The sequence below is a fragment of the Elephas maximus genome, chromosome 1, assembly GCF_024166365.1.
Source record: "Elephas maximus indicus isolate mEleMax1 chromosome 1, mEleMax1 primary haplotype, whole genome shotgun sequence".
NCBI classification, from domain to species: domain Eukaryota; kingdom Metazoa; phylum Chordata; class Mammalia; order Proboscidea; family Elephantidae; genus Elephas; species Elephas maximus.
The window spans coordinates 12966530-12990399 of record NC_064819.1 but is presented as its reverse complement, the minus strand read 5'-3'; the positions used below and the strand labels follow the sequence as shown (position 1 = coordinate 12990399).

The following is a 23870-nucleotide window of genomic DNA, read 5'->3' as shown; positions in this document are numbered from 1 at the left end:
TTCTCCTTGACTCAGTTTCAGTTAATTTTTGTCTTTCTAGGAACTTCTTTATTTCATCTACTTTATCTAATTTTTTGGCATACAACTGTGGATAGTATTCCCTTACAGTCCTTTTTATTTCTGTAAGGTCAGTAGTAATGTCCCCTCTTTCATTCCGATTTTAGTCATTTGTGTCTTTTTTTCTTGGTCAGTCTAGTTAAAGCTGTGTCAATTTTGTTGATGATTTTAAAAAATCAACTTCTGGTTTTCCTGATTTCTCTACAGTTTCCCACTCATTTTTCTTTATTACTTCCTTTCTTCTGCTAGATTGGGTTTAGTTTGCTCTATTTTTTTCTAGTTTCTTATGGTGGAAGGATAGGTTATTGATTTGAGATCTTTTTTTTTTTTTTGTATAGGTGTTTACGGCTATAAATTTCTCTCTAAAACACTGCTTTAGCTGCATCCCAAGCATTTCGGTATGCTGTAGCTTCATTTCCGTGTATCTCAAAATATTTTCTAATTTCCTTGGTGGGTGATTTTTTGGCCTATTGGTTATTTAAGAACGTATTGCTTAATTTCCACATATTTGCCCATTTCCCAAGTTTCCATCTGTTGTTGGTTTCTAGCTCCATTTGATTGCGGTTAGAGGACAGCCTTTGCATAATTTCATCTTTTTAAAACTCATTGAGATCTGTTTTGTGGCCTAACATAGGGTCCATCCTGGAGGATGTTCCATGTGCACATGTGAACAACATGTTTTCTGCTGTTGTTGGGTGCACTGCTCTATAGCTGTCTGTTAGCTCTAGTTGGTTTAAAGTGTTGCTCAGCTTTTCTATTTCCTTGTTAATTTCTGTCCACTTGTTCTATCCATTATTGAAAGCAGGATATCTGTTACTGTTGACTTGTCTATTTAATTCATCAGTTCTGTCAGTTTCACTTCATGTATTTTGGGACTGTTAGGTGTTTCTGTTTATACTTGTTATGTCTTCCTAACGGATTGATCCATTTGTGATTATGAAATGTCTTTGTCTCTAGCTTTGTCTTGAAGTTTATTTTGTAAGGTATTAGTATAGCCATGTCAGCTCTCTTGGTTACAATTTACATAGTGTATCTTTACATACCCTTTTACTTTCAACATGTCTGTATCTTTGAATTGAAAGTGTGTCTCTTTTAGACAACATATAGTGAAATCACTTTTATTTACCCATTCTACCAATCTGCCTTTTGACTGGAGAGTTTAATCCTTTTATGTTTAATTACTGATAAGGCAGGACTTACCTCTGCCATTTTGCTGTTTGTCTTCTGCATGACTTTGTTCCTCTCTTCCTCCATTATTGCTTTATTTTGTATTAAATAGATTTTTTTTTTAGTATTCCACTTTCATTGTCGTTTCTCTCTATACTTTTTTGAACTATTTGCTTAGTGGTTGCCCTGGGGATTACAATTAAATCTTAATTTATAACAATTTAGTTCAGATTAATACCAACTTAATTTCAATAGTATACAAAAACTCAGCTCCTATATAATTCAGTTCCCTTTCTGCATCCTTGTTTATTATTGTCATGACAATTACATCTTTATACATTATGAACCCATCGACAGTTTTATAATTATTGTTTGATGCAGTTGTCTTTGAAATTAGAAAAGAGTTACAAACAACAAAAAACATTTATACTGTCTGTTACTTTTATCTATATACCTTTACCAGTGTTCTCTATTTCTTCATACGAATTTGAGTTAATGTTGAGTGTCCTTTCATTTCAGCATGAAGGATTTCTTTTAATATTTCTGGTAACATAGGTCTGCTAGTGACAAATTTTGTTTTCCTGGGAGTGTCTTAATTTTTTCCTTTTTTTGGTTGTAAAATATCTATCTAACACAATGTTTGCCAATTCAGCATTTTCCAGGTGTTTTTTTCTTCATAGTTGAAGGATAGCTTTGCTGAAAATAGAATTCTTGTTTGGCAGTCTTATTCTTCCTGGACTTTGTATATATTATCCCACAGCCTTCTGGCCTCCATCGTTTCTGATGATAAGTCTGCTGTTTATCTTACTGTACAGCCCATGTACGTGATAGGTCACTTGCTGCTTTCAAGAGTCTATCCTTGGTTTTTGAGTTTAATTATAATGTGTCTAGATGGAGATCTCTGAGTTTACTCTACTTGGAGCTTGTCGAACTTCTTGGATGTGTAGATTAATGTTTTTCACCGAATTTGGGGAGTTTGGGGCCATTATTTCTGTAAATAATTTATTTTTCTTTATTTCTTTAAATAATGGCCAAACACTGTCCCTTTCTCACTTTCTGAGATTCCCTTTATCCTACGTTGGTATGCTTGATGGTATCCCAGAAGTCCCTAAAATTCTGTTCATTTTTCTTCATACTTTTTTTCTTTTACTCAAACTGAATAATCTCTATTGATCTATCTTCAAATTCACTGATTCTTTCCTCTGCAGTTGAGCCCCTCTAGTGAATTTTTCAGTTCTATTACTGTACTTTTCAACTCTATGATTTCTACTTGGTTCTTTTTTTTTTTAATTTCTTACTAATATCCTCTATTTGATGAGACAGTATTCTCGTATTTTTCTTTAGTTCTTCAGACATGTTTACTTTTGTTCTTTAAACATATTCATAATAGCACATTGAGTGTCCATCTAGTAAATCTAATGCCTGACCTTCCTCAGGGACACATTCTATTGACTCCTCTTTTTTTTTCTTCCCCTGTGTATGGGCCATATATTCCTGCCTCTTTGCATGTCCTGTAACTTTTTGTCAAAAACTGGACAGTTTAATTAATATGGCAATTCTGGAAATCAGATCCTTCCTTTCCCCAGGGTTTGTTGCTGTTGCTGCTAGTTGTCTGTCTGCTTGTTTAGTGACTTTGCTGACCTAATTCTGTAAAATCTGTATCTGTTGTTGTGCTTGGCCACAGAAGTCTGTGATCAGTTAGCTGAGTGGACAGCTAATTCTTAGACAGAGATTTCCTCCAATGCCTTGCATCAAGAAGTTTTGCAGCTTTTGCTGTGGGGGTTCTATGTGCATATTGAGACATGCCTTCTACCCTTAGCCAGGCAGTTTACAACATTACTTTAACCTTCACTTCCTGTTTGTGCAGGAACTCAAGGTGAGCCAGAGATGAGGGCTTGGAGACTTCTTAGGTCTCTCCTGGGTATGCACACTACCTGTACATATTCCATTATAGGGCAATATGTCAGAGCTTTTCAAAGTTCCCTATAGAGAGCTCATTCTCCAGTTTTCCTTTAAAATTTTTTCATCAGCTTCTCGTTTGCCCCAATTGTTATCACTACCTCAGGCTGCTGTGATGCTAAACAAATGCTGCTGAGTGTTTTCAACAAATGCCCTGGGAGGCTGTTCGCACAGAGTAAACTCTGAGGATGAAATAAAGATAAATCCTGCAAGTAGGAGTTTCCAGGAAACTGCCAGAATGGCCAAATAGTAACAATTCACTGGGGCTGGGGCTTTTGGGAAACTCCAAACCTGTTCTGCCCTCTTCATTGCCTGCTCGGCTGCTGGTTTTCATAGCTACTGTGACTGCGAGGCTGTTGGTTTTCACGACTACTGTGGAACTAGGGAGAGGGGCATAGAAGTCAGTCAAGTTATAACACCACAAGGCTTGCTGTTCTTACCAAGATTCAGTTGTTTTTCTTGGATAAATGCTCCTCAGATTGTTGTGAGGCTTTGGATATTTTCCAAAGTTCTGAAAAAGTCTAATGATTCTTAGCAGCATTTTCATTTCTTTATGTAGGAATGGATTGCTTTTAAGAAGGAATGGATTTTCAGAGGTCCTTACTCTGACATAATGGAAGTTGGAATCTTTATTTGTGTAAAGATCTATGGTTAGCTGCAGCCTGATTTCTTTTATAAGTGGCTTCATTTAATTCAGTTTCCTAGGTCTCTAAACCCAGACCTGGTTTGTCTACATCTGGACAACCACAACATCAGTGCCACCTGTAGCAGCAAGTGTACAGGAGATAAGTTACAATTGCTTTTAGCTTGTCTCCTCATTTTAAATGTGAATGATGCTGTATTTACTTCCCCAGAGGCAATGTGAAGATTAAATGGGAAAACAAATGTGAGAGCACCCGGCAATATGCCTGAAACACAGCAGGTACTCCAAACGTTAATTTTTTGAAGCACTATTTAAAATGTTAATCTTTTAAACATTTCAGGGGACTTATCAATTTTACCCCTTCGGTGGTTATAATTTCTTACCAAGGTAATTATGCAGTTATGTGAGTATGAGGAAAGTCTATGAAACCCTCCAATCATTTTGCATAGCTCTCAGGATTAAGATAAAATTCTTTAACGTTATGATTCTCAAACTATAGTTTGCATCAGAGTCACCTACAGGGGTTGTTAAACGTAAATCACTGGGCCCCCCTGCCTCCAGAGTTTCTGAATCAATAGTTCTGGGACAGAGGCTGTGAGTTTGCATTTCTGACAAGTTCCTATATGATACTGTAGCTGGTCCAGAGACTACACTTTGACAGCCATCACTTTAAGGTGACCTACAAGGCCCTATCTCACACCATGCTGCAGGCACGCTGAAAGAAAGGAACAAGGTTAATGGGCAGCCAGCTAAAAGGACCCTGCTCTCTAAACAGAAACAGAAAGGAAGCAATAATTATTTCCTTACATAGCTGCCTTTCCCCATCCCTCTTAATTAGACAGGGGCAGTTTAGGAGAAGAGAGGGCAGTAAGTTGCCTCTCAGCTCATTTTGGGAAATAATGATGATGCAAAAAGGCTAACATGTACACCCACCACTCACTATCATTCATGCTGGAGATCTTCATTCATTCAGTAAATAATCTGAGTACTTATTGTGTGCCAAGCATCGTTCTAGGCAGTATACAGAACAAATAAAAAATCTTTGCCAGTAGAAGCTACATTTTACTGTGGAGAAAGTAAAAAAAATGTATCATATATATACCTGAAAACCTGTTGCCATTGAGTCAGTTCCGACTCATAGCGACCCTATAGGACAGAGTGGAACTGCCCCATAGAGTTTCCAAGGAGGACCTGGTGGATGCGAACTGCTGACCCTTTGGTTAACAGCCATAGCACTTAGCCACTACGCCACCTGGGTTTCCGATATATATACACACACACATAGAAAAATGTTAGGTAAGCCAGAGAGAAGAAATCAACAAGGAGGATGTGCAGTGTTTGTATGTGTGGAACGGGGTGCACGTGTGAAGTTTTAGATGGGGCAGCCAAGAAAGTCCTCTTTGAGAAGGCTACTTTTGAAGGAAGTGAGGGAGCTAGCTATGCAGATATATGATTTTAAAATATTCCAAACAGAGGGTACGGTAAGTGCAAAGGCCCCAAAGCAGTTCTAGGGGCCACCAAGAGGAGGCCAGTGTGGCTGGAGTGAATAATGGGAAGAAAAGTAGGATTTGAGGTCAGAGAGGTACCTGGGGCAGAGGTGGGGGGTAGGAACCAAAAGGCATGGGAGGTTACCTAGATCAGAATATAGCCCCCAACTTGTTCTTATTGCACTTTCATACAGGATGTCAATAATTTTTACCTCCCTAAAATATAAACACCAATTAAAACACATACGAACATGATCTCGTTATGTGTTGTTAGATGCTGTGAAAATATATTTTTTAAATGGTATCACTAAAAAACATGAAGTACTAAATGAAGTCTTGTTTTTATTTTGCAATTATAAAATCGAAGCACAGAACAATTTTTAGTGTCATTAGACCTTTTTCTATCTCAAAGACATAGAATATATTCTGCCAGACATCCAAGCCAGAAATTTTCCATCCTCTAGTGGATTACAATTAAAAACAAACAAACCGAAAGAAAAACAGCCCTTTAACCCTCTGGCTGCCCTTGCAGCCTGTCCCTGGCTGAGCAGTTCTGCACCCCCGGGTCCTAACAGGATGTCCGATGAGGCGTCACAGCTGCCTCTAACGCTCTGACTGGCAACTGGGTGGTCGACCCTAAGAGCAGCGCTCAAACTCCAGCGTACATCAGCGTCTCCAGAAAACCCTGTTACAGCACAGGTTATCAGACCCCATCTGCCAGGTCTCTGATTCAGCAGGGCTGGGTGGGGCCTGAGAATTTGCATTTCTAACAGTTTCCCAGGTGATGCCAATACTGTTGGTCTAGGGACCCACAACCTGGAAACCAGCGCCTTAGAGGTATTATTGCTGCCTGGAGGCCGCAGTTGGGTGGCTGGGATGAGGCTGGTTCGAGCACTGGCTTCTACCCCTGGTCCTTTCCCCTGTTTCCAACCGCATGGTGCAGGGAGGTGGGGATGTCTTTTTCTCAAACCTTTCAGACCCCTCCTGGACACAATCATCAGAGACAAGACCTAGAGCATGACCAATCTCTGGGAACCAGTGACCTGTGGTGGTAAATGAAAGTCTAACGAGGGCTGGAGGAGAAAAGACCTTTAGGAGATCATCTCATGTAGGGTTTCTGGACCAGGTGTCAGCGTTACTTGCCAGGTGTTGCGAGTAGTCTGTTGCTAGTTATGAAGTTTGCCAATAATTTACTTAAAAAAAAAAAAATCATGACATTTGCCAAAAACCCAAAATTGTAGATCGCAAAGAGCTTTAATGTATGCAAATCTGAAAATATCAACCCTGATGTTGAGAGATCCCAGGACGAATGCAGACTGTGGCAAATGTATCTACCTGTATTACAAATGAATAGTCACATAACCTCACCTCATAACGTCATTACCTTCAAGGTGGGTGAAAAAGAAGCTGACTTAACTAACTTTGGAAAACATGATTTTGACTAGAAACTGTAAGGTTAAAAACAAAAAACTATAAATAAACACCTCACTCTAGCTGGCGAATTTATTTCTTACGGAAGCACGCATGTCCTAACAATTCTTAAAGTACAAGGATACTAAACCAAACCAAAACCAAACTCGCTAACCTCGTTGATTCTGACTCATAGCGACCCTAAAGGACAGAGCAAAACTGCCCCATACGGATTCCAAGGAGCGGCTGGTGGATTCGAACTGCTGACCTTATGCTTAGCAGCCATAGCTCACCATAGCCCTCAACCACTACGCCACCAGGGCTCCACAAGTATACTAAACCAACCAAAATGAAACCCAGTGCCGTCGAGTCGATTCCGACTCATAGCGACCCTATAGAACAGAGTAGAACGGCCCCATAGAGATTCCAAGGAGCGCCTGGCGGATTTGAACTGCTGATCCTTTGGTTCGCAGCCGTAGCACTTAACCACTACGCCACCAGGGTTTCCTTCTCACTATCAGAGAAAGAAATTCCAAAACAGGGCTTCAGTTTGAACCCCTGCTGAGAATTTGTATTTCTAACAGGTTCCCAGGCAATGCTAATGCTGCAGGTTAGTGACCAATTCTGAGAACTACTGGTAGAGCAGTGGTTCTCAAAATTTATTACACATATGAATCACCTGGGGGTCTTGTTCAAATTTACATTCTGATGCAGTGTATCTGGGGCGGAAATGCAAATTTTTTCAGCAAGGGTTGGAACTCGAATGTCTTAGCCTTGGGTTCTCTAGAGGAGGAAAACCAGTGCAGCGTTTATGTACAAAGAGAGAGAGATTTATTTCAAGGAAATGGCTCATGCAGTTGTGGAGGCCGGGAAGTCTCAAATCCGTGGATCAGATGTCAGGCTGGAGGCTTCTCCTGACTCACGTGGTTGAAGGGGCTGACGAACCCAAAACTGGCAGGTCAGACAGCAGGTTGCTGGCTCATGGGGCTGCAGGAGCCGGCAAATTCCAAAATCTGCAGGTAAGATGGTAGGCTGCTGGCTCACATCCCAAGAACCAGAGGTCAGATGATGATGAGTCGGATGCAGGGCCAGGGTTGCCAGAACATCTATATATATTGGATGCAGGCCACACCTCCAAGGAAACTCCCTTTTCAACTGATTGGCTGCTCACATGGGCTCACAAGATGGAGGATGATTACATCATATCTGCCAAACCACTGAGAACCATGGCCTAGCCAAGTTGAGACATAACCTTAACCACTGCATGGAACAAACTGGTTTGAAAAGCCATTCCAAAAGCAAGGATGAAAGGCGAGAATGAACCCAGTAGTCCTGGATTAGGATCAGAGATACCAGTATGAACTGATAAAAAAATAAATAAAGAGAAAAAAATATGTATATAAAATAACTGGATGAATGAATGCATGAATAGGGAGAAGGGACAAATGTCCTTACAGAAAAATTCCAAATAATATATGTAGTACTCTCCCTCCTGGATTTCTCTCCCCTTGAGTGTGGGCTGGACTTAATGACTCCCTTCCAAAGAAGAGAGTATGAAAACAGAAAAATAGTAACTTTCCAGGGGGAGAAGCATAGCAGACATTATTTAACCAAGTGGCCAAGGTGAGCATCACCAGTCCAAACTCATGTGGATATCATGTGCCCTCTGTTATGATGTGATGGCAAGGGCCCTTCATCTCTGCACTATTCTTCCCCCAAACTCGTAACCCTAATCATGAAACACATCAAACAAACCCAAAGGGGCATTCTACAAAATACCTGACCAGCACTCTTCCCAACTGTCCAGGTCATAAAAATCAAAGGCTGTGAAGCTGACAGAGGAGAGGAAAAGGAGGAGACAAAACAAGTCAATGCGACATGGTATCCCGGACGGGATGCTGAACAGAAAGTGGGCACCGGCAGAATAACTGATTAAATCCAAATGAAGTCTGTACTTTAGTTAACAGTGTTGCACCAATGCTAATTTCATAGTTTTGATAAAAGTATGATACACTTATCAGGAGCCCTGGTGGCGCGGTGGTTACGCACTCGGCTGCTAACTGAAAGGTTGGCAGTTTGAACCCACCAGCTCCTCCTCAGGAGAAAGATGGGGCAGTCTGCTTCTGTAAAGATTACAGCCTTGGAAGCCCTATGGGGCAGTCCTACCCTGTCCTATAAGGTCTCTGTGAGTAGATATTGACTTGAGGGCAATCGGTTTGGTTTGGTACTGTGATTATATGTTAACACTTGGGGACAACGGGTAAGGAGTATACAGGAACTCTATACTAGCTTTGCAACTTTTCTATAAATTAAAATTACATAACCCTTAAATAAAAAATATATTAAAAACTTTTTTTAATCACAAATACTTGAGTATTAATTATATCTTACTATTTTTACCTTATACATCATTTACAAATTTTTTTGATATTTACTATGAAAACAATTAGAATTTGATGTTCTTTCTATAATAATGTCACTCTCACACACCTGCATTCCAATATGCTTCTAAAATGGGACAGAAAACAAAAGGATGTAGTCCAGCAGGAACTGTGCACGATTCAGCGAAGACCAAGGACAAGCAAGTGAAGGTCGTCTGACTAGTGAACCTCAGTGGAAATGTGTGCCTCAGCGGAAATGAGAAAATTACACATGATGGTATACATCCTGTCACACTCTAAGACCGTTCTGTTCCCAGGTGTGGTCGACATCACCTGGGGCCTTGTTAGAAATGCAGACTCTCAGTTCCCATCACAGACCCACAGAATCCAAATCTGTGTTTTTAATGGGATAGCTAGCTGTTTCGTATGAACGTTAGACACTCATATTCATTCAACCACTGCTGAGTACCTACCGTGTGCCAAACACATGGAGACCAATACCACATACTCTGGAGTCTAAAACAGTGCTAGCCATTCAGCCTGGGCTAGGACTTTCACAGCAAGGCAAATTCTCAGGCCTTAACCTCCAAACTCCAGACTCAGAATCTCTGGGAATTGGGCCTAGAAATCTGTTTGAATAAGTCTATCCAAGTAATTCTCACGCATATAAATATTTGAGAACCACTACTCTGAAAAAGGGGATTTCAAACTCTGCATACTAGAATTACTACAGTACCTCAAAAAAAAAAAAAAAAAAATCAAACAAACAAAAACAATGCATAAGCCCATCCCAGACCAATTAAGTCCAATCCCTGGAGGCAGGACTCCAGCACCGATAATTTTTTAAAAGACCCCCAAGTGATCCTAAAGTGCCAAGTTTGAGAATCGCTCTTGAACACAACCAGCTGGGATCCCTGTAAACACAGGCTATGTGAATGCTCAGGGTAAACACCTATAGAGCTCAATACCCACTTCTCTGGCTGGGTTCAAAATCCTTCTTTTTAATAGCTAATTTACTGAAAACAGCTCTCCTTTATCTCCAAATTCTGCATGTCAATCATACGTTAATTATTTATACTAAGAGTTCAGAGTTCCTGTGATGTTTATGAAAATACGCCCAGCTTTCAGATGTTTATGGAGTGTGCCTTCTTGGTACTTGGTACTTTTGGTACTACTTGGTACTTCTTGGTACTCGATGACTTGAGCTAGGAACTGTTCACCAATCGCCTTACTCCTCAGGCTCCTTGGAAAACAGAGACTTTCTTTTACATCCCTCCTCCACAGCGCCTGGCCACCCTTCCTGGGTAAACGCAGGCCACTGTCTATCTCACAACCAATGACCAGAGCCCACTGGTCCCACCACACTGATAAGCCTATTTGCTCAGCTCCTGCATTCCCTTTTCCTCCTGTTCCAGAGGTCTAGTGGCTACCATGACCTCAGATGGGAGAAGAAGCTTGTTTCTGGGGCAACAGTGTTCCTTTCCCATGGAAAGATTTTTTAATCTAACTACTCAGACGGTTCTCATGCTAGCCCACAAATGCCTATTTAATCCCTTTAGAACTGAAATAGGATATTGCCGGAACTGTGTCTGCTGTGGGAGGAAAGGGCAAGTCTGAGGAAGGAGCTCTGAAGGAGGGTTGTTCTGTGAATCAGAGGCGATTTTAAACCTCAGGAGGAAGACGCTAAATGTATGCTTATCCTGAGAACGGCAATATCCAGTCAATACTGCATTTTGTAATTCTGATGAAATTGTACGTCAAATGTTTGCAACTGCTCAGTAGACCTTGTAGAGAGAATGACGACGTTACGGTAACTGTGTCCCTTAGGGAAGCACAGAGTTGCTGTTCCCATCCAGAGCTCATGAAGGCCTTTGAGTGGACCCCAACCTTTTGGTTAACAGCCGAATGCCTTAACCGTTTACACCGCTCAGGGACTCCCACTAGGGATAGAGAACCACTGACTGAGTTAACACTTAGGGGCAAAGCTGGGCTGCCTTAAAGACTGATCACCACAAAACAAAAAACAAGAACAAATGAACCTGAAACATTAACTTGCTCTGAACTTTTTCATGGTCTGACCTGAACAGCTTGCAATCTCCTGTCTGCAACTATTGTTGGGGATGGATGGATTTTTTTTCTGGCTTCAAACTCTGATTAGCTTTACTCTTGTGTGTGACATCTAGTTCTGGGTCTGCTCACCAGGCAACCAATGCTCACAAGCCTAACTCTGCCACGTTCCCCAGACCTGTGTTGATATTCCACGACTCAGAGTCTAGGTGATGACTTTGGCCTAACTCGCTCAGGCTCTGGGCATTGTGGCTATCCATATTCCCTCATCTGTTTTCTCACCCTTCCGTGCAGTCTCAGGAGAAGAACATCAGTCCTTCCTTCACTCTGAACTAACGAACCCTTTCATCTGTGTTCCCTATTGCTGAGGGACATTGACATCAAGTCTCCCTTGCTGTCTTAGTTATCTAAACAAAACAAAACCTATTGCTGTCAAGTTGATTCTGGCTCATAGCAACCCTATAGGATAGAGGAGAACCGCCCCATAGGGTTTCCAAGGAACGGCTGGTGGACTGGAACGGCAGACCTTTTGGTTAACAGCCAAGCTCTTAAGCACTGTGCCACCAGGGCTCCCTTAGTTATCTAGTGCTGCTAGAAGAGCCCTTTTTGTCTGCCATGCCCCCAAAAGTGCAGTTTTTGAGGAGGGAAATGACAATGATGATGATGTTTTAGGAAGATAAATCTGGGTATAGAGTGGGATTTGGGGTGGGGAACAGAGGTGGGGTGAGGGGAGAAGGAGTGGGAAGACACGAGTATGGAAACATTTTTTTAAGTGGCTGTCACATCACTGTAAGAAGCCCTGGTGGTACAGTGGTTAAAGTGATCCACTGCTAACTGAAAGGTCAGCAGTTCAAAACCACCAGCTGCTCTGCTCCATGGGAGAAAGATGTGGCAGGCTACTTCTGTAGAGATTTATACCTTGGAAACCCTATGGGGCTGATACGAGTTGGAATCTCCTCAATGGTAGTGGGTTGGTCACATCACTGTAGGTCAAGTGGGTTGTACATAGGAAAAAGGTTAGCAGTGGTAAATGAAGAGGATCAAAGAGATGTGAGAAATACTAGGGAGGAGAAATGGAAAAGACAGACGGACATTATGAATTTTTGTGGGCTGCCTAGCACCCTAATCACCATTTACAACATAGTTTCTATGGGAAAAAAATTTTCAGAATTCAAAAAACGGATTTATAAACAAGCTTTTGGAACCTGGCCAGTTTTTAGGTGGGGGCGGGTAGGGGAGAGACTGTATGGAAAGACAGTCTTGTGATTGTATGTACCCGGCGGTCAAACCTCCCAGCTAGCTGGGGGCACTCCTTGGTGTTCTTTTTTCCTCCCACCGACATTCCTGCCTACTCCCAAGAGTGGCTATTCGAAAATTTCTCTCTTGGCCCTAGCTGTTGACCTGAATCAGCTCTGTGATAGAAACAGAATCCCCATCTCCATCTGTTTTCTCATCCTCCCCTGCAGGCTCAGAAGAACACCAGTCCTTCCTTTGCTCTGCACTAATGAACCCTTTGATCTGTGTTCCCTGTTGCTGAGGGACATTGTACTAAACTTATCTTACAACCTAATTTCTTCCTTTCCACTGCCTCTTACTGCTAAACATCAAGTCTCCCACATTGTCTTAGTTATCTAGTGCTGCTATAACAGAAATACCATAAGTGGGCGGCCTTAACAAACAGAAATTTATTTTCTCACAGTTTAGGAGCTGTTGTTATTCAGTGCCATCGAGTCAGTTCCAACACATAGCGACCCTATGTACAACAGAACGAAACACTGCCCTGCCTTGCGCCATCCTCACAATCGTTGCCATGTTTGAGCCTACTGTCGCAGCCGCTGTGTCAATCCATCATGTCAAGGTCTCCCTCTTTCTCACTGACCCTCGACCTTCCTAAGCATGATGTCCTTCTCCAGGAACTGGTCTCTCCTGATAACACATCCAAAGTACATGAGACCAAGTCTTGCCATCCTCGCTTTTAAGGACCATTCTGGCTATACTTCTAGGACAAATTTGTTCGTTCTTCGGCAGTCCATGGTACATTCAATATTCTCCACCAACACTATAATTCAAAGGCATCAATTCTTCTTCCATCTTTCTTATTCATTGTCCAGCTTTCGCATGCATCTGAGGCAACTGCAAATACCATGACTTGGGTCACGTGCACCTTAGTCCTCAAAGTGACATCTTTGCTTTCAAACACTTTAAAGAGGTCTCTTGCAGCAGATTTGCCCAATGCAATACGTCATTTGATTTCTTGAATGCTGCTTTTTTTGCTTCCATGGACGTTGGTTGTGGATTCAAGTAAAATGAAATCCTTGACAACTTCAGCCTTTTCTCCGTTTATCATGATGCTGCTTATTGGTCCAGTTGTGGGGATTTTTGTTTTCTTTATGTTGAGGTGTAATCCATACTGAAGGCTGTGGTCTTTGATCTTCATTACTAAGGTCCTCTTCACTTTCAGCAAGCAAGTTTGTGTCATCTGCATAACGCAGGTTGTTAATGAGTCTTTCTCCAATCCTGATGCTTCGTTCTTTTTCATACAGTCCAGCTTCTTAGGTTATTTGCTCAGCATACAGATTGAATAAGTATGGTGAAAGGATACAATCCTGATGCACACTTTCCTGACTAAACCATGCAGTATCCCCTTGTTCTGCTTGATCGACTGCCTCTTAGTCTACGTACAGGTTCCTCATGAGCACAATGAAGTGTTCTGGAATTCCCATTCTTTGCAATGTCATCCATAATTTGTTATGATCCACACGGTGGGATGCCTTTTCATAGTCAATAAAACACAGGTAAACATTTTTGTGGTATTCTCTGCTTTCAGCCAAGATCCATCTGATATCAGCAATGATATCCCTTGTTCCAGGTCCTCCTCTGAATCTGGCTTGAGTATATGGCAGTTTATTGTCAATGTACTGCTGTAACCGTTTTTGAATTATCTTCAGCAAAATTTTATCTGCACATGGTATTAATGATATTGTTTGATAATGTCTGCATTCTGTTGGATCACCTTTCTTTGGCATGGGCACAAGTATGGATCTCCTTTCCAGCTGGTTGGCCAGGTGGCTATCTTCCAACTACTGCATCTATCAGTTTGTCATACTGTGGTGGCTTGTGTGTTGCTGTGACACTGGAAGCTATGCCATGGGTATATTTTTAGGAGGCTAGAAGTTCAAATTCAGGGTGCTGGCTCTAGGGGAAGGCTTCCTCTCTCCATCGGCTCTCAAGGAATGTCCTTGTCTCTTCAGCTTCTGCTTCCCGGTTCTCTGGAGATTTCCATGTGGTCTGGCATCTATTTTACCCCGTCTCTGCTTTTTTTTTTACTGCTTCTGGCTTTCATTTAATCTCTTTTAAATCTCAGAAGAGATTGACTCAAAATATACTCTACACTAATCCTGCCTCATTAACATAACAAAGACATCCCATTTCCAAATGGGATGATAACCGCAGTCATAGAAGTTGGGATTTACAACACATATTTTTGGGGGACACAATTCAATAAATTACACTTGCCTTAAAAAACAAACAAAAAAACTTTACCATTCTGTTAATTATAAAAGTAAGGCTTGTTCATTACAGAAAACCTGGAAGCTAACAAGAAGAATGAAGTCTCTTCAAGAAATTATGCTGAGACAATCGGATTTCCACACGCAGAAGAATGAAGCTGGACGCCTACCTCAGATCACATGTAAAAATTAATTCCAAATGGCTAAACAACTTAAATATAAGAGCTAAAACCATTAAAAGGAGCCCAGATGGCACTATGGTTAAAGTGCTCAGCTGCTAACCAAAAGGAGGGCATTGACTCCCCGGAAGAAAAGACTGGGTGATCTGCTCCCATAAAGATTACAGCCTATGGGGCAGTTCTACTCTGTCCTATAGGGTCGCTATGAGTTGCAATAGACTCCATGACACACAACAACAAAACCATAAAACTCTCAGAAGAAAACAAAAGTAAATCTTCAGGACCTTGTATTTCACAATGGATCCTTAGACATGACACTAAAAGTATGAGCATCAAAAGAGAAAAAAAAGATAAATTGGACTTCATAAATAAAAAAAAAATGACTTGTACACCAATGTTCACTGCAGCACTACTCATAGTAGCCCAAAGGTGGAAACAACCTAAACGCTCATCAACAGATGAATGTACAAACAAAATGTGGTACATACATATGACGGAATACTACTCAACCAGTAGAAGAGATGAAGTCTTGATATATACTACAATATGGATGGAGCTTGAAGACATTACGCTGAACGGAATAGGTGAACCACAAACAGACAAATATTATATGACCTCACTTATATAAAAAGACAAAAAAAGGCAAAGGTATAGAGACCAAAGTTTATCAGTGGTTACCAGGGGTGGGAGAGAGGAAGAAAAGGAGGGTCAACAGTGATAGAAAAATCGCATTGGTTAAAGGCAGGGTTGGAGAGCCAATTATTGTAACTGATGTCAATAAGTTGTACACCTGTAAAAAAGTTAAATTGGCAAAGTTGTGTGATATATTTAAAACAACGACAAAAAAAAAAAGAGTAGCTGCTGAGACTGCGTAAGTACAACCAAATACCTCATGGGATTTGGTTCCTTGGTTTGGAGGTTTAGGGTCAGGGCTTCACATGTCTTTAGTGTCTCTTTTCTACCTCCTGGTCCACTGCACAGTGCCTGGTTCCTAAAAGCTTGCAAGGGGCCATCCAAGGCATGATAATTGCTCTCTATTCACCTGGAGCAAGAGAGGAAGAAGGAGAGTCAGGAACAGAAGGAGGACATGGAATGTGTGGTTAACTGCCTCCATGAACAGCTGCCTCCTTTGCCATGAGACCAGAACTGGATGGCTGCCATTATGAACATTTTGATCAAAGATTCCATAGAAGAATTCTGGCCAAAAGGTAGAAAATGCAGAACAGAGTTTCAAATTCTCATGAACTCCAAAATTTCTGGAGCCACAGGGACTGGATGAACCCCTGAAACTACTGCCCTGAAATAATCTTTAAAACTTAAACCAAAAATATCCTCTAAAGGCTTCTTAAGACCGAACAATAACCAAAAAAACCAAACCCAGTGCCATCAAGTTGATTCCGATTCATAGCAACCCTACAGGACAGAGTAGAACTGCCCCATAGAGTTTCCAAGGAGCGCCTGGAGGATTCGAACTGCCGACTCTTTGGTTAGCAGCCATAGCACTTAACCACTATGCCACCAGGGTTTCCAGGCCAAACAACAGTTTAGCTAAGCTAGTAAAAAATGTCTGCCTTGAGCATTATGCACTTTTTAAGAATTATCTATACGGGATCAAATTGACAACAGCAACTCAAAAGATTAGAAAGGAATCTTGGGGGCAGTGAGTTTATGTTATTTGGCAAGGTACAAATCAGAAAGGAGGGCGAGACTGGTTGCACAACTCAAAGAATGTAATCAATGTCACTGAATTGCGCATGTAGAAACTGTTCAATTGGCGTATGTTTTGCAGTATTCTCAAAAATGAAATAAAAAAAAAACTTTAGTGCATCAAAGGGTATTACCAAGAAAATGTTAAGACAACTTACAAAACAGGAGAAAATATTTGGAAATCATGTATCTGATAAGGGTTTAATATTCAGAATATATAAAGCACTCCCAGAGCTCAACAAAAAGACAAACACCCAACCAAAAAACAGGCAAAGTAGCTACCACTATCGAATGTTTTGAACAAAGATTCTATAGAAGAATCCAGATCAAAAGGGGGAAAATGTAGAACAGAATTTCAAATTCTCATGGAATCCAGACTTCCTGGATACATGGAAGGTGGATGAACCCCTGAAACTATTACCTTGAGATGTTTAAACTTAAACCAAAAATATCCTCTGAAGTCTTCTCTAATCAAACAATAGTTGAGCTGAGTTAGTAGACAATGTCTACCCTGAGCATTGTGCTGTTTTAACAACTGGCCATACGGGATCGAACTGACAACAATTTGCAAGATTAGACAGGAAACTTGGCAGGGGGCGGTATGTTCCTCTTAATGGAGGAAGGAACAATCTGGAAAAGGAGGTGGGAATGGTTACACAACTTGAAAAATGTAATCAATGTCACTGAACTGTACATGTAGAAATTGTTGAAATGGTGTATGTTCTGTGCATATTCTCAACAAGGACAAAAAAATAAAATTTTAAAAAATGGGCAAAGGGCTTTAACAGACATTTCTCCAAAGAAGATATACAAATGGCCAATAAGCACATGAAAAGATTCTCAACATCATTAGCCATCAGGGAAATGTGAAACAAAACCACAATGAGATAGCAATTCATCCCCACTAGGATATTACAAAAACAAAACAAAACAGAGAATAACAAGAGTGGGTGAGGATATGGAAGAACCGTAAGATGGTACAGCTGGTGCGGAAAACGGTTTGGCAGTTCTTCAAAAGGTTAAACACACGACCCAGCAATTCCGCTCCTTAGCATACACCCAAAGGAACAGCAAGCAGGGACTCAGACAGTTGTACAGCAACGTTCACTGCAGCATTGTTCACAACAGCCAAAAGGTGGCAACAACTCAATGTCCACACAGATGGATAAATAAAAACCCAAAAACCCAAACCCACTGCCGTCGAGTCGGTTCCGACTCAAAGTGACCCTATAGGACAGAGTAGAACTGCCCCATAGAGTTTCCAAGGAGCGCCTGGTGGATTTGAACTACTGACCTTTTGGTTAGCAGCTGTAGCACTTAACCACTACGCCACCAGGGTTTCCGGATAAATAAAACGTAGTATATAAAACCTGCAAAAGCTGGAACCTGTGTCAGGTGGAAACCTGTCAGAGAAGGAAACTCAAATATTTTACACTTATAGAGAGTGACAGAAAAGCAGCAGGACTGCACCCTGTCAAAGGCAGAAATACTTGCGAGACCTGGAAAAACAAGGCTGTCTCGGCAAGTTCCGGCTCTCACAGGTTTCACTGTACATACAGTGGAACAGTATCCAGCCATAATGGGAAACAAAGTTCTGATACATGCTGTGACATGGACGAACCCTGAAAGCATTACGCTGAGTGAAGTAAGTCAGACACGGAAGGACATGCTGTATGATCCTACTTATATGAAAATATCCAAAACAGGCAAATGTATAGAGACAAAAAGGAGCCCTGGTGGCACAGTGATGAAGCTGCTAACTGAGAGTCTGGTGGTTTGAACCTACTAGCCACTCAGCAGAAGAAAGATGTGGCAGTCTGCTTCTGTAGAGATTATAAGCCTGGGAAACCCTATGGGGCAGTTCCACTCTGTCCTATACGGTCACTATGAATCAGAATTGACTCAAAAGCAATGGGTTTGGGGATGAGATAAAAGGTTAATAGTGGTTACCAAGGGCAAGAACGGAGAGTTACTGCTTAATGGGTACAGAGTTTCTGTCTGGGTGTTGCAAGGCTTCAGAAATGGATAGTGGTGATAACTGAACAACACAGCAAATGTAATTAATATCACTGAACCGTAAAATACATGTATTTTACCACAAAAAAAAAATTTACAAATAAAAACACCCATAATCATACCTTTTCCTATTCCTATCCAGTCTGACTTTTCATAATAAGATACATACTATATCTTGCTTATGTCACGCTTTTCCAAGATGTTAATTTAAAATACATTTTTGATAGCTGCACAATGTTCCCACATACAAATATAACATGGATTTAATCATTCCTTACAGCTAGATTGCTTCCCATTTTTAACTATAAAATGTTTCAATGAACATTTATCTACAGAAATTTTTGATGACATTTCTGATTATTTTCTTAGAATAAAATCCTGACAGTAGAGGAATTAAAGGGTATAAGGGTTAAAGAGTATGAACCCTTTTAAGGTTCTCAATACACACAACAAACTGCTTTCCATTAAGGCTGACTGATTTACACTTGCACCAATACCAAAAAAAACAACCAAACCCACTGCTGTTGAGACGATTCCAACTCAGCAACCCTAGAGGAAACCTCATAGGGCTTCCAAGGCTGTCATCTTTACAGAAGCAGGCTGCCACACCTTTCTCCTGCAGCTTACAAGCATTCCTGTCTCATTACAGCCCAGTGTCACTGAAGGTCCAGTACCCTGGACGGAACATTCACTTGCTGTCAAGAGGCTGTAAATAAAATACTAATCTTCTTCCTTTCATTGCTGAAATGAGTGGTTACGTGGCAGGTATCTACTACCTTCACCTCACCACCCACGCTTCATTTCCCTAGGGATTCTTCCTGGATCACTTTACTAAAGCTACTCTAATGTTCGTAATCTCTCTCCAGTCATAACGGAAGTTTGTTCAGATTCTCATCACTGGCCCATTTGACCCTACTCTTCCATCTTAGTAGCCATCTAACTCTACTGATCTTTTCATTCTACAAGAACTCAGTCCCTTTACAACTTTACAATGTCACATTCTCTCACTTCATCTCTGACCTCTGTGATTCACCTACTGTAATGTGTCCTTTGCCACTTTCTATCCTACTCCCCAAACTATGCCAGGCCTCCAAGGTTCAGGTCTTGCCCCTATTTTTGCATTACTCTCTAGGAGGACTTACCTATTCTGTTTAAGTAACTAGCTCCACACTGATGGCTCCCCTATATTTATTTCCATACCTTTACCTCTCCTCTCTTCTCATGTCCTCAGCTGAGGTCCCATTACCACCTATAACTCCATAAGGCACCACCAAACCAGTGTCCCTTCCCAACTTCCTGTTTCTACAAGGGAGCAACAATTCTTCAGTCCTTGATGCTCAAAAACTTCAGCCTTTAAGTCCTTCCTTAAATTACTCAATGTCCCAAAATTCATACTAATAATTTCTTCAAAACACCCTCTAGATGTATTCCTTTTTAGCCATTTCTATTATAATCTTATACTCTGATGACTGTAATATTCTTCCAAGTAGCAATTCATTTGGTATGCAGCTGCCAGGTTAATTTTTTAAAATGCTTCTTTGAAGCTGGTCAAATGGACACGAAAAGAGAGAGTGGAGGAAGGAGTATGCGGACTCATTGGGGGAGAGCAATGAGGAGTATATAGCAAGGTGTATATAAATTTTTGTATGAGAGACTGGCTTGATTTGTAAACTTTCACTTAAAGCGCAATAAAAATTTTTTTTAAAAAAAAAGCTTTTTTGATGATGTCTCCTGCTTAAACTTTCTGTCCAAAATGATCTGGTTCAAATCCCTCAAAAGGCCACACCTTATCTCCCATTACCTCCCAACCCAAATTCAAGGCAATTCTTTCTCTTTGCTGCCCTTTCTTCCCTACACCCTCCCCAGACTCATTACTGCCTGGCCTTTGCTCATAAAGCCATTGCTGCTGAGTCTACTCCTGACTCGTAGCGACCCTATAGGACAGAGCAGAACTGTCCCATAGGGTTTCCAAGGAGTGGCTGGTGGATTCGAAGTGCCAACCTTTGTGTTACCAGCTGTAGCTCTTAACCACCACACCACCAGGGAACCCCTTCGCACATATTATCCTCTAATCCCCTCCGGCTGTTTCAATGGAGGCTTCCGGAGATAATCCTGACCTATACTACTTTCCTTTCTCTGAACTCCTGAAGCCAGTAGTGTCCTGGCTCTTGGGAAAGGGTTGGCAGAGAGAAGCCCTGATTTGTAGTGTTTGCTGATAACACCCACCATGGCCAATCAAGGTACCAACATAACATCACAAAACATGGAACTGGGAAGAGATGTGCACAAAGCCAGTAGGAACCAGCTCCAGGACACCCCTGTAGCACCACTGTTCCATAATCTCAAACTTAACATAGGCTGTCCTATATAAGCTCTCCAGGGGTATATATAGGTATGTTGGTTCACTGCAACAAAATTTAGCCCTAGGAAGAAGGGTGGCCAAACGTTGTAGAGCTTTCACATCTTAAAACACTGTAGGGTGTACCGGGCACACAGTATGTGCTCAATAAAAACCTGCTGGCATGGCTTGGAGAGCAGTGATAAACAAAACCAAAGTTGGAGTGATAAAAACGGGGCACATTTTCATTTAGGGTTGGTTAGCGAGAAAAGAACAATGAGGATGTAGTAGAAATAAAATCAGAACGGGAGCCAGGAGATTCTGGTTACGTCCCAGCTTTGTACCTGTGTGACCCTGTACAAGTCAACTCCCTTCCTGTGCTTTCGTTTCCTCATCTGTCTGTAAAATCAGAGGACTGGACTATCTGACTTCTAAGATACCTCTTCATTCTAATGTTCTGTGGATTAAACTGACAAGGAGGCTCCCATAAATACAATATAATATTAGGTTACAGACCCACCTGTGAAGGAGTCTATGAACCCCCAGTTAACAACCCGGCCTATAGCTATAGCTACATCTACAAAACAATAAACCAATTTGAGCTCATAAAGCCTATATTTTGTTCGCTAAGGGAGTATAGCAAAGATCTCCAACAGAAACAATTAAACGTGAAGGTCCATCATTTAAAGGATTGGGCTTCTGTTATTTGAAATTTCACTCACCGAGAGTACATATATCTTATTCCCAATAAAGTTCTGGACAAGTGAACTATGCCTAGATTATGCTTCCATTTGATCTACCATTCCTTTGGTTAAGGTTGTTGGTTCGATCTTTACAACCTGATAAAGCCATTTGCACACGAATGCATGATTCCATTTCACCAATCAGCATTTCATGACTTTTCCAGTTTATATGAAGAGACCCATGACAAATACATATACACACATATCCTGAGCAAGCAGACTGAACAACACAAAGCACAAGTTTCAGAGTTAGACAGCGCTGACTCCTCTCCTGGCTCTAACATTTTCTGGCCAAGTCATTTAACCCTCTGACCTTTTAACCTTGTTTGCAAAATGGGAGGGGAGGAAAAAGACATACCTGAGAGGGCTGCTGTAAGAAATCAAACAGTAGCTATGGGCAAAAGTGAGTGACCGACAGCCAATCATATGGAGTTAATCACAAACCATCAGACATTCAGAACAGGTCATCTGGAGAGTTGCTCATACAACTTCGAGTGCTATTAAAAACCTACTACCTGGAGTAAAACAAATTGTCTTTAAATCGCTCAAAGAAATTTCTTTTGACTGAGTGCCAACAGTGAAGTTCTTAAACATCAAAAGTCTGCAGAGCTTTTTTTTTTTTTTTTACAAAGCAATGATTCTTTCACTTTGTTGAAAAGCTTTACGAAAGGTAGCAGGGTGTATGCAGATTTTAGGTGTACTTAGTTCAGCAAAGCTGAATAAGTCAATAAAATAACGAGTATCTGAGTTTTTCTTTTTTTTAAGGTGCTTGCTTTTAAAGGAAGTAAATAATGTTCTCCAGTTTGAGACACGTTTTCTAGTTCATTCTCTATTGACAAACAAGATAGGCCTATCAACTTGTTAAACTATCCAATGTTCACATTTTTCTTATCTTGCTTCATTTACATTTACAAGGTATGTTTACACTACTTCAATAGCCAAGATTGGGCTACTTTTCCTTTAAAAGCTGAATTAAACAACTTTTTAGTAATTGTTGTACCGAGAAAAGCCGAGATGAAAACACTGTGATTTCTCAGCCCCTAAAAAAAAAAAAAAAAATTTTTTTTTTTTATTACTAGATCAAGGTTTTGCTGGTTCCCCCAAGAAGGCGAATTAAGTTTGCATTACCTGACTCCAAAATACCCATTACACATACATCCACTACAAAAACAAACTGCAGCTCTTGTATTTATTTACACCACACGTTCTGCCAAGAAATTCAAAGCACTTAATTGTAGAACTTTTACAAAGTATTACTATCCCCCATTTTAAGAAATCATTATTATTTCCTGAGACTTTAAATTCTTTGCTTAAACCGACACTAAACGGGTAAGGAAACCTCATACTCAAGGTTTTCCCTGAGGGCAGGGGTAAACTCTTGACATTGAGGGGAAGGGGAGACCCAGCTACAGGAACGGACGAGAGGGGTAGGGTGGGAAGCTAAATGAATAGGGCAAGAGGGTTTCTAAGGACGGCAGGTGCGTAACTACTGAGCTCAGGGGGCGCTGGGGTCGTGGGGGGTAGAGGGGACGGGAAGCAGAGTCATGGCCTAGTGAAGCAGGAGGGGAACCGGCTGGACGGAGAACCAGGTGCGAGAACCTCTCCCTGTCGGCCTTTGCACTCTCCCATTACCGCCACCAAGGGGGCAGGAAGCGGAGCCACTCCGGGCCCGGGATGGGGGTCCCAAGCTTCCCTCCCCGCCCTCCCCCAGCCCGGCCCGCGTCTCACCCGCCGCCAGGCGCAGGCCCCGGAGGCTCCCCATGGCCGCCTGCTCCGCCGACCGGCACCGCGCCTCTGCGTGGAGGCGGCCGCGGCGCGGGCACGCTCAGGGTCACCGAGCCCCGGTTGGCGGGCGGCGGGCGGACACAGCGGGCCGAGCGTGACGCGCGGGGCGTGTGGGCGGAACACGAGGGACGTGCGGGACGCGCAGGACGTGCGGGCGGCGCGCTCCACCTCGCTGCGTCTGGCGGGCGTCCTGCCCAGACCAGGGCCGCCCTGGGCCGGGTCAACGACGAGCAGCCTGCCCTGGGGAGCCTGCGGCTCGGGAGCGTTTGCAGTGTCGCTCGCCGTGACTGAGCAGTTGCCAGTTCTACAAAGAAGAAAAGTTCATCGTAGAACTTTCCCGAACTGTAAACTCCCGAAATAACACTACCTCGTTAGAATCCCTGTTTCAATACGGTTCTTTTGGTGTTTTCAATGAATACATG

The 23870-nt window shown here is 41.8% G+C and overlaps 1 protein-coding gene across 1 annotated transcript in view; it reads right to left on the bottom strand.

The window, feature by feature from the left end:
- Nucleotides 1-23568, bottom strand: part of FAM162A (family with sequence similarity 162 member A) — a 35019-nt gene extending 11451 nt beyond the window's left edge. The window contains exon 1 of the mRNA XM_049877945.1: nucleotides 23392-23568. Within this exon, the coding sequence (XP_049733902.1) occupies nucleotides 23392-23425 (34 nt within the window). The 5' untranslated portion in view covers nucleotides 23426-23568. The remainder of the gene's footprint in view (nucleotides 1-23391) is intronic.
- Nucleotides 23569-23870: the final 302 nt, after the last annotated feature.